At 36.0% G+C, this 12,434-nt stretch overlaps 1 protein-coding gene across 8 annotated transcripts in view; it reads left to right on the forward strand.

Moving 5' to 3' along the window:
• LOC150105717 (C-Jun-amino-terminal kinase-interacting protein 4-like) overlaps positions 1-12,434 on the forward strand; it is a 615,637-nt gene that overhangs the window by 13,560 nt on the left and 589,643 nt on the right. For 7 of the 8 annotated variants that reach the window (XM_090394309.1, XM_090394311.1, XM_090394312.1 and 4 more), the window contains exon 2: positions 6,278-6,398. In XM_090394309.1, coding sequence (XP_090250435.1) covers positions 6,278-6,398 — 121 coding nt within the window. Of the gene's footprint in view, positions 1-6,277; positions 6,436-12,434 lie in introns of those variants that run through there. The other variant, XM_090394316.1, reaches the window with a different exon arrangement.

Below are 12,434 nucleotides of genomic sequence, written 5' to 3' on the forward strand. Positions count from 1 at the left end.
TACAGCTTTATAATTGTATAGCTTTAGAGTGTCTCAATGTTTTTTTCAGTGTTTTTTAATAGCTTTCTATGTTCTTAACGCCTGATGAAGTCAATCCCGACGAAACATGTTGCATTTTCAAATAAATCTCAATTTATTATAATTCTCAGATTTTTAGTCAGTTTATATTAAAATGAATATATATATATATATTTCCCCATTCATACACTTATTTGTTTCATGGGTGCCTTCACATACACTGTTCTGCATCATCTACTCTTAATTTCTTTAGTTTTCCTGACTTTGCACTTCCTTCCCAGGGGTGCGCTGGCCATATGTGCAATGTGTGCAATGCACACAGGCGTCAGGACAGTAAAGGCGCCAAAGAGGAGGAAATACTTAAAAAGAAACGTTTTTTTAAAGTGATTTTTTTATTGGAGGGGGGGGGGGGATAGGAGCACCAACTAAAGTTTGCATACAGGTGCCAGCCCAGACACTACTGGCATGTCACTGGGTATAGGGGGGTGCCAACTAAAGGTTTGCACACAGTCGCTGGACACTACTGGCACGCCCCTGTTCCTTCCACATGCTTAGTGAACAAAGCTCTCTCTCTCTCTCTCTCTCGATACCTAACTATGAATCCATTTAAGTGCAGTCCATTCAGTACTACACAGATCTTTCTGTCCATCAAATTCGGGTGATAGATCTACAGATTCTACATCATTCCTGCATATTGATTCATTAGCTGTTATCACCCTCCTTCAGTTTGTCTCTATCATCGCATGGAAGCAGACAGAGAAACTTCACCTTCTCGCTCTTCTTTTTTGCTTCTAATAACTCTTTGACATTCTAACCTCACACAATATTTCTCATCTCTCAGGTCATTGGCTCCAGCCAAAATAATCAATTCTTTCACCTTTCTGTATTCTAATATCATTACTAATATTATTAATTTTCACACCAGGGAAACAAGATCTTGTAGCACTTTATAATAACAGGAGTACTTCAAGAAATGCTTGAAGTACTCCCCTTATTTTAGAATTGCCTTAAAAATTATTTGCTTACACTCTTTCTCTCATTTATTCTTACACTTTTCATTTGAAAAGAAAGAAAATGTCGACGTATGTGAGAAGTGTCGGGATAGGCTGGAGCGTTTAGGAATGGAAGCTAACATCGGGACCGTAGCGGAAGAACTTCGGCGGGAGTTTATGAAAATGAAAAATGACCTTCATCTTCTTCATGAGGAAGTGGAAGTGATCGGTAAGGAGATACTGGAAGTTAAAGCTGAGTTTAATGTGTTAAACAGAGAAATTAGGACTATAGAGATTACTTTAGCTGAAGTAACTAGAACAGGATTACATATGGGTGAGTCTTTGGTGAATGATTCAGTAATAAATAGTATGGGAGTGATTGGGAGTCAACATAATAAAACCACAAGTGGCCAAGAAGAAATGAGATGTAGTGAGAGTGGGGGGGTAAGTAATAGAGAGTTGAGTAATGAAGCTGGGAGAGTCATGCTGAATAGTGTAGAGAATGAGTCCATGAGTGTGAACTTGAATGAAGTTAATAGTGGTAAAATATATGGTGATTCTATGATTAAGGGTATGGAGAGTGGTATGCATGAGGAGTGCTTGGCTGATGGTACAATAGAAAGAGTGGCTTTAGCAATAAAGAGAGGGCATGAAACAGACAAGATGATAGTTATGGTGGGTACGAATGACCTGAGAGGTAGTATAAATCGGGTAGGAAAAGATTTAAGAACATTATTAGATATTGTGAAGAGGAAAAGTGTCAATGGGAGAATAGTGTGTGTGCTGCCTCGTTTTGACAATTACGAGTTAAGTAGACGAGCAATGATAATGAATGATATGATTGCAAGAATGTGCAGAAAAAGAGGTCTGGAGTTTGTTGATGTTTGGAGTGTGTTTGAAGGAAAAAGGCAGTTGTATGCTAGAGATGGACTGCATCTTAACATGGAAGGACATAAGAGATTGAAGAAGTTATTGTTTTCTGAACAGGTTGAAGTTATTGGGCAGGGAAACTAATATTGAAAAGGTTGAGTGTAAGAGAGAGAAACTTTAGCACTGATTGTGTATTTATTGATCCTTATAGGCAGAATAAATTGCAGAAGAGAGGGGGGAAAAAATCGGCATAGGACTACGGTAGTTAGTGACTTATATATCAGTTCTAAAGCCGGTACAAGATCTAGAGGGAATCTGCAATTTTTGTATACCAATGCTAGAAGCATTAGAAATAAGAGAGAAGAATTTTTGGCATTAGTCAGTGAAATCTCACCAAAAGTTGTAGGCATTAGTGAAACTTGGCTGTCAGCAGAAGATGTGGTCACTGGAATTGAATGTGATGGGTACAGTATTTTCAGGGAGGATAGAGAAGATAGAACAGGAGGAGGAGTACTGTTGATGATAGCTGATGTGTTGCAGCCAAAGAAAGTAGTATATCATGATGATAGACATGTGAATGAGAGTTCATTTGAGGCAGTCTGGTGCGAAATAGTGACCAACGCAACTAAATATACAGTTGGATGCTGCTATAGGCCAGGGAGTACAGGGGGAGATATTGAATTCATGCATCAGCAACTTAGTGCAATGAGTGAAGGCTTAGTGATTATTATGGGGGATTTTAATTATGGTGATATCAATTGGAAGGAGGAAATATCACGTAGCAAAAAGGAAATGGAGTTCATACATCTGCTACGAGATAATTACTTGAAACAGCACGTAACTGAAGGGACACGTGGTGTGAGAGTGTTGGTCCTGGTTATTGGTTCAGAGGTTATGTGCATAAGTAAGGTGACCTCGTTACCTCCAGTTGGTGAAAGCGATCATGTGGTATTGACTTGGGAGGTTGCAAAATCTGTGGATTTTTCTATTAAGAAGGGGTATGTACGAAACTACAGGTTAGGCAATTATAACAAGCTTCGGAGTGAGCTTGCAGCCATCCCATGGCAGAACATATTGCAAGGGAAAGATGTTAGCAGTGCTTGGGATAAAATCAGTGGGTATCTGAGGAAAGCAATATCAGATTGTGTCCCCATGGTCAGGAGGTCAAACAAGGTAGGCATTAGATGGATGAGCAGTAGTATCAAGCTTGAACTACAAAAAAAGAAAATGTTATGGAGAATTTACAAGGAGAAGGGCGATCAGGACACCCATGAGCAGTACAAGGCTCAAGCTAGGAAGGTTACCAGCATAGTAAGAAAAGCTAAATCAGATTATGAGAAGACCTTAGCCAAAGAGATCAAGGGTAATCCCAAAGAGTTCTTCCGCTATGTGGCAAGTAAGAGGAAGAATGACTTCGGAAGGATAACCTTAGTGGGTGCTGATGGTATTGAGGTGACAAAATCAGATGTAATAGTCGAGTTACTGAGTGATCACTTCTCAAAAGTCTATCACCCAAGTGAGGATATCTCTATACCTATAGCAATACCTAATGTGAGAATTGAAGCTAAAGAATCAGAGGTATTAAATATATTGCGAAACTTAAATGCAAACACTGCGGTAGGCTTAGATGGAATATCAGCTCGGGTGTTGCGTGAATGTGCAAATGAATTGTCAACCCCTCTTACCTGGATATTTAATTTAAGTTTGAACTCTGGTATGGTCCCTAGGGAGTGGAAGTTAGGCAAAGTGGTTCCTTTGCATAAGGGTGGCTCTAAAACTGCAGTATTGAATTACAGACCAATCACCATCTCAGGAGTAGTGGTAAAAGTATTGGAAAAGTTGGTTAAAGACAAAAATTCAAGAATGGGTGGATCAGGATATGATACTCTATAGAGGCCAACATGGTTTTGTTAAAGGTAGATCCTGCCTTAGCAATCTATTAACTATCCATAATAGAATAACATCAGAGTTGGACAAAGGAACTGGCTACACAGTGGTACTTCTGGATTTTGCTAAGGCTTTTGACAGGATACCCCATAGAACACTGTTACGCAAATTGGAGCAGATGGGAATGGATATTAAATTGGTGATATGGATAGGAGAATGGCTCAGGGAGAGATACCATAAGGTGGTGTATGGAGGAGCCGAGTCCAGAATGAGGCAGGTGACCAGTGGTGTGCCTCAGGGCTCTGTGCTTGGGCCAATGTTGTTTAATTTGTATATAAATGATATAGGAAACGGCTTAAAGGGAGATATTCAGTTGTTTGCTGATGATGCAAAGTTGTGTAGTGCAATAAAAAATCAAGCTGATGTTGAAAGTTTGCAGGAGGATTTAAATAAGCTGGTAAAATGGGCAAAAGAAAATGGATGTCAGTTCAATGTGGAAAAGTGTAAAGTCTTGCATTTTGGGATTAAAAGATTACCAGCTGTGTACTACATAGATGGAAAGGTACTCCAAGAGATTGATGAGGCTAGGGACTTAGGGGTATTGGTAGATAAGGAGATGAAGTTCAGAGGACACATTGCTAAGGTGTCCAAGATTGCACATAGGATTACTTGGTTGTTGAGGAACACACTGACATCCAGAGATAAAGAGGTTATTATTCCCCTTTATAAAGCATTGATACTTCCACATTTGGATTACTGTGCTCAGGTCTGGTCACCTGGATTCCTTGGAGATGAGGAGGCTGTGGAGAGGGTTCAGAGAAGAGTGACCAAGTTGGTGAGTGATATAAAAAATGCTCCCTACATTGATAGATTGAGAGCTTGTGGATTGCAGAGATTGGCTGATAGGCGAAGAAGAGGGGATATGATAGAAACATTCAAATTACTAAAAGGTTTTTATAGGATTGATGCAGGGGAAATGTTTCAGCTGTGTGATAGTGATGGAAGAACAAGAGGTCATCTCTGGAAATTAAAGAAGAGTGTGGTTAACAAAGGTGTCAGAACAAGGTTTTTTGCCTGGAGGGTGGTGAATGAGTGGAATTCATTGCCTGACTTTGTTGTGAGCTCTTCATCTGTAAATGAATTCAAGAAGAGATATGACAGATATTGTTTTGCTAGTTTGGGTCTCCCGCGATGAGTCTACTGACTCCATGGAGATACCCGTAATAATAATAATAATAATAAATAATAATAATAATAATAATAATAATAATTTTGGCTTTGGTCCTCTTGCTTTTTTCTGTTCTTAGTTCAGCGGGTCTGTTGCTGTTTCTTCAGCCTTTCAATCTCGCACTTTGTCCTGTGAAGGACTATATGTAAGTATGCTGTTTGTTTATTCAGGTCTTCTATGTTCTCCTGAACTTCTGCTACTGCACTTTTAGTATTATCACTGATATTTACATTTTACGTTCTACTATCATGTAATTTCTTCTCTCCACATTCACTGTCAAAACATTTATAAATTAAAGTCAAAACATTTATTATACAATTCCTCACCAGATTTGCTCTCCTTCTACAAATCTTTCAACTTTTACACTTTTACACTGGACAAAATCACACAAATTTAGTTGACCAAACAAAGATGTTCTGCCTGCCATTGTTCTGCTCTGCATAGGTACCATATGAACAATAGATAGCTGAAGTTTTACTTACAACTATTTTCAATTCAATATGTTTTACTTACAACTGAAAAACAGTCTCTCTCTCTCTCTCTTGTACACTTACAGTAATACAATAAATTAACCGTGTTATTAGCAAAAATTAGAAAAGTTTCTTATCTTTCTGCAGCATTATGAATCGCTTTTATGTGCATTCAATTTAACAACCATCCTATTTTTGAGTAAGTGTATATTAGAGCATAGGAAACTAGATGAATGAAAAAAAAACATTTAATTCTGTGGAATTGTGCTGGATTATTTTAATAGTAAATTGATTTCATTTTGGAGTAGTCTGATGGAATGCTAGGTTCAGTTTGAAAATTCCATGAATGAAAAGGAATTCATCTATGAAAATGAATATGGTCTTTTCTTGGTTGCAATAGAAGGGACCTCTTTATCAAGGTCATTGTTAATGTGGGTAATTGAAAAATTGGAAAGCAGGTTGTGGGGTTGAAAAGTCAAAGAAAGGGAATTTGATGGGATAATCTCAGTAAAAGTGAACTTTACTTTTTTACATGTAATTACGTTTTTAGATCAAGATTAAAAAAAAAAAGTAGCATAACAATAATGAATTATAATGACTTCAACAAAGAGGTCCTTCTATAAAAATGAGATAAGCTACAAGTATCATTTTATTCATGTAATCCTTCAAATTTAAACTTTGTATGCTGTCAGATGCACTGAAATAAAATAAACTTGGACCTATAACTGTGTTAATTATATCATTAAAACATAGGAAAACATTTTTAAATATTTGAAAGAGGTTTATTTTTGTTAAAAAATATTTTTTTGCAGAAACTTCTGGAGATAGAGTATGCTGTAGAAGATGAGAAAAGGGAACTCCAAAGCAAAGTGGAGAGCTTAGAATCCATAGCCCGAATGCTAGAGTTGAAGGCCAAGAATGCTAGTGACCATGGTACTCTGGTACTTTGTAATAGGATAAATAATAAATGGTGAATCCTAGTAGATTACATTTAATTAGCTTCATACTTAGTTGCTATATGATAGTTATTTTAAAAGATTAATTATTTATGTTAAGGAGGTTAAATATGTAAAGATTAAATTGTTAATCATTTTTGGTTCTAGATATATTATAGCTTATATTTTTATTTTTTAAGTTTAGTTTTGCTTTTATTTCACTTATTGTTATGTTCCTAGATAGATTTCAGTTACTTTCGATTTCTTGCCTTTTTTCCATTTCATGATATGCTTTTCATACTTAATAATCTGTTGCATTGCAAAATTATAAAAATATAATGATCAATAGCACTTAGAATTTATTATAATGAAAGTCAGGTCATTCATAATTTAGTCAATTAATTTTAGTTTGTTTATTACAGGGAACTCTTGCTGTTTGTGAAGAATATGTTACTGAAATATCTGTGAATAGTAAACTAAGAACTTGCAAGGAATAGAGACTAGTTTTCTGATCTACATATGTAAGAGTTAAGAGATCAGTAAAGGCTCAAGCATGTAAATTCTACCTACCCAGTAACAATTCTGGCAATTTCAGCTTAAGTGACTAAATATAATTGCACATAAAAGCATTTGGGATTGTGTCCAGTGATAGACATCCAGACATCTGTATTTTGCTGACTTTACAGCAGATATCTGGCACAGTCCATAGTTTTATTGAAATATTTATTTTTCCTAATGATAATTCCACCTATAAAATGGCATAAATCTATTGCACATTAGTTCTGTGGATAGGCTAAGGATTGATAATCCTGGAAATGCTACTCAAGTGACCAAATATACCCTCTCTATCCTTATAATGTTTTGAATAAGTAGGATGGTTGTGCACTAAAAAATGAATTTATTATTTCTAAGTTTGAATCTCACTATTCCGTAGTAAGATTCAGACTTGTTTATTGGTTGGAGGACTGAGATGCTATCCACTCAGCTAACTAAGACAGCAATTGCAATCCAAAATACTACAATCCAGCATTTTGCTGTTAATATTAGTAATTGTTTTCAAAGAATAACAAAAAATAAACTGTCCAGTTCAAACATATGACAGCTTTTAAACAGCAATTTTATTGATGTAACAAATGCTCATGGTAACTTTTTAATGCTCATATTGACTTTTGACTCACAGCATCACAAGCACAAAAGGGAATATGATAATTAAGTTGCTGATATTTCACTGGATCTCAAATCAGCATTGTTGGAGCACAGAAGAATATGTCACAATACACCAGGCATTGCAGTTAAATAATTGTGGAAACAATGCAAAATTGTTTCTGCAGTTACTTGCCTAACATCTTACCATGGTGTCCTCTGGCACTGGATTTAAAGCAGTCTACAGCTATTGGACTGAAAGTGAACTTAAAATTACTGTTTCTCAAATTTTTAATAAATTGATTCAGCTACACTTGTTGAGGTTGAGGGAGATACTTCATTGCCAGTGCTCACTGGAGAAATATCCTCTCAGATTTGTGATGGCTTCTGTGTACCATTGTCAAAGTACCATAATTTGCTTTCATCTAATCTTATGTAAAAGGTGTAAGGTGCATGATGTTAATCTCAATATGCTAAAATGATGGCAAGTATGTATTTTTTTATGTTCTTTAAGATAAAGAAGGAACAGTTCTTCTATAGCATGAGTTGCAGACACAAGGAACTTTATACACCCTTGGAAATGATGGGAGGGGGGGTTTCCTTAGAAGATAGGTAATGGTTTGCCAGTTTAATATGTGCTAAATAAATATTTAGCACATATTTTGATATATTTGCAGATATAGCAGATGCAATAGTTTTATTGTGATCTTATATGTATGTTGAGGAGGTATATTGTATTTAACCTAGTCATTAGCTAAAAGAATGTGAAGTTTAGATAATTGTGTGCCAGAGCTGTGTCATTGGAATAAATATCCTGGCCTTATGTGTCAGGAACTTTTCCTCCCTGAGATTTTTAAGTTATTTAAATTCAGATTTGCTGTTTATTTTACATGGAAAGGAAAACTACTACACAGACAACTAAATGAGATTGCACTGGCTCTTCCCTCATTTCAGTTTTTATATGAAAGATTTAGAAAACAAATTCTTTAGCACAGTTACACTCAAACTGTTAGTTGGTCTGCCATGTGTTGATGAGTTTACCATTTGGCCTAGATGCAAGTAGATGTAATTTGAGTGCATATAAACAGCTGGCATCCTAAATTATATTTCATTATAGAAAAAAAAAAGAATCAATTGTTTACCCTTCCTAGACATTTGGTCATCTACAAAATGAGGGTACTGCTTCATTATGCTTGGAATTGAAATTGGGGAAAAAAAAAAAGCTTGGAATTGCTGGCTTCTTCCCTTGTTTTATGCATAGACACACCAATTTACTTTCTCTTGTGGGATGGTGATAAATTCTTCTTTATATATACATGGCTTGTAAAGAAGTCAGTGGACATCCAATGGGCAAGGTACATCATGCCATGTAATGAGTCATGTGTTTGTACTGGTATAAATTGGAGGAATATGATGCTCCCAAGTCCAGGATGCAACTGTGTCCAGGTGAAGTGGCTTCAAGAAGGGAACTGAAGGAGTTTGAAAGGGACATTATGATAGAATTGCCATGTTGCAGGCCTATTTGTTCAGCAAATTGTTACCAAACTGGGTCATTGGATAGACAAATTGGGTCTATCACTAATTGTTGACTAGGTCAACAATCAATGATACCATACTGAGATGGAAGCGGAGGGGGGGGTCAACTTTTGCTCTTCCTCTCTTTTTTTTTCCTTCTCCTTTTTCTCTTCTCTTTTGTCCTGATACTGGTGTCTGTTGACTGCTTTCAAGTAGTGTAGCATTAGCAAAACTACACTTTTCCCCTCTTAATCTCCAAGCTGTGTTTTGAGTATGATTCATATATGAGAGATGGATAGACATGTTCTCTGTTTGGTGCTGTGTCATATCCAGATGTATTGCATATGTTTTTTTTTTTTTTTTTTTAAGCAAATCCAGTCATCACCAGAAGTCATTTACTATGGATAAAGAAAATAGTAGTTGTTCACTACTCTAGTTATGCATTTACCCAGCGGATACTTTTTTTCACATCAACTCACATTAATTGCTCCTCTTTGGCATTATCATTACACTAGTTATAGATCTGGAATCATCTGGTACACCTTCACTAAAATCTCCTAGTTTCTCTTTTTCTCATAACCATGATTCCAAAATTCATTACCACCCCATGCATTTTGTAACTTTCAAAAACCTAGGAAGAACTTATGAAGAACTTTATGGGTCATATCAAAAACCAGTTACTATTCTCTATTTTCCATAAGATCTTTGTCACTGATATTCAGATGATTATTGAGAACATTTACAAGAGGCTGTGCTCCTGAAGCTAGGTTATTTTTGCCAGAAAGAACTCCTAATATCTGAATGGATGAATGCAAACATGTCTACTGCTACTCTGGTTATTGCAGACTATCCATTTGAATCAGATCGTGATATTCGGGAAATGGAAAATGCATTTCTGTACAAATGTAAACTTGAATATAAGCTGATATTCTTGGGATTCTGGTATAGCCTTACAACAATCTTTCATAACTGGTAATTAGTTTACGGAATTAACAACGCATATAAAGTATATTAATTAAAGGTAACTTTAATGAATCTCTTCTATATTTCGGCAACATCACATTGCCATCTTCAGGAACATAAAGATATGGTATGTGCACTCAGGAACTAACACAAAGCAAATGAGGAAGAAAGCAAGAAACTAATATTGTTCCTAAAGTCCTAATGGTGTTCTCTTGCAGGCTAATTTGGTAGTCTTGGCAGTTGGGCTGAAGTTCTCATTTGGGGCAGTTTCATGCACCCAAATTTGTTGAGATTAGGAACGTTTTTTAGAGCTGCTGAAGATTCTTTGAATAATCTTTCGTATTTAAACTTGCTGCGATGAATTATTTCACCAGTACAGCCGCTCTGGGCTGGCAGACCATGCCTTAGATACCCACCATAAAATTCGTTGGAAGAAAACAAAAATAATTCATCGCAGCAAGTTTAAATACGAAAGATTATTCAAAGAATCTTCAGCAGCTCTAAAAAACGTTCCTAACCTCAACAAATTTGGGTGCATGAAACTGCCCCAAATTTGGGAGACTTTCATTATGAGAACTTTAGCCCAACTGCCAAGACTACCAAATTAGCCCGCAAGAGAGCACCATTAGGACTTTAGGAACAATATTAGTTTCTTGCTTTCTTCCTCATTTGCTTTGTGTTAGTTCCTGAGTGCACATACCATATCTTTATGTTCCTGAAGATGGCAATGTGACATTGCCGAAATATAGAAGTGATTCATTAAAGTTACCTTTAATTAATATACTTTATATGCGTTGTTAATTCTGTAAACTAATTACCAGTTATGTCTAACCAACGTATAAGTCTTGCTACTAGAAACAATCTTTCAATTTAAACCTCCTGAAACTGCAGAAATCTGAGAGGCTGTTTATCATTAGATTACCAGGCAATCTTGATTTACAAGATTGTCAGTGACTGTACATGATGTCAACTAAGATTTTATGATATTCCATCTTCTTTCTCTCTCTGTTACTATGTGCCTATGGAAATATCATGATCAAAGCAAAATATTAGTTACAGTGTTAATGGTGTTTTTGGCCATTAAACCACAACACAAAAGGATCTTATCTAAGTGAGTCTTACTCTATGTTTCATGGGCAGTGGTGGCTGATGAATCTTAACATTTTTATTGGTCATAATCTCAGAAATGGTAACTTTTGCAGTTTGTACCTAATTACATTCATGCCAATTCCATCATCAATTTTTTTTTTGTTTTAATGAAAATCTCACACATTGAAGACTATAAACTTGGCGCTATCATGGGTACTAAGCCTGGACTGTTCTAGATATCGAACATGGCTTCTTTTTTTTTCTTTTCTATGCCATTTCAGGCTTCTAATTAGCAAGGTGGTGGTCTCATACAAGGTGATGAAAATTATCTACCACTAAGACATTCATTCAAACATCTCTGCCACAGTGATATTCAAACCCCATTGCCTGTAGTTTGGAAAGTGGTGGAGTCCCTCTCCAGCCAACCAGGCTCGCTGGCTTGCCTGTTTTTAGCTAACCATTTTTACTCTTTGAGGTAATAGTCACCAGTTCTGATATGCAGTGATCTGAACTATACTTGATAGTGAGTAAACAAGGGGATAGCTGCAGCAGTAACTTGCTTTAAATTCCTATTATTATTTCATGGGCATTTCCATAGAGTCAAGAGTCATCTTGGGATGCCACATTAATGTTATCCACACAATGCCTACTGCCATATCCTTTCCTTAAACATTCACTGTCAGAGCATTCACAACAAAAACCATCTCTGGTGGCTCATTCACTATTCTTTGTGCAAAGTGTTATTTCTTACACTAAGTTCTATTTTATTATTCCCACCCCTGTTTCTATGCTATATGTTTCTATACTAACTTTTATGCACTGTTTCCAACTTCATGCACACCTTTAGGCAAATATGCATTTACATACAACTTACTATTGCCAGTTATGCAACTCTGCTAACTTTCAAATGTAGCTTAATTTCAACGCAATTTTAATTAAAACATAAACTGATACACAGTTTGTTTTATTGCATGACAATGAAAAGCTGCCATGATGATAGCAAACAACATACATTAAACTTCAAATGGATGGCAGTTGCTGTTCTCATTTGTGTAGCAAGCTGTATGAATATTCATATGATACTCAATGCATACAGTGTAATAATCAGAAGTTCAAAAGGAAAAGCAGTGGAAAATACCTATTTTGTGCAGGCAAGAAATGTAGCCTGTATCTCACTAGTTTTTGTTGGCAACATAATAGTTTCTGCCAATTTATTAGGAATAGAGAGGGTGTTAACTGCAAATAATAAAATATGAACGGCAAGGGTTTTCTGTATGTTATTTTAAGAAGCCACAAGGAATGTAGTACTACTAGTAATTTATAT

The sequence above is a fragment of the Typopeltis vanoorti genome, chromosome 6, assembly GCF_054136105.1.
Source record: "Typopeltis vanoorti isolate ZY-2024b chromosome 6, IOZ_Tvanoo_1.0, whole genome shotgun sequence".
Classification (NCBI taxonomy): Eukaryota; Metazoa; Arthropoda; class Arachnida; order Uropygi; family Thelyphonidae; genus Typopeltis; species Typopeltis vanoorti.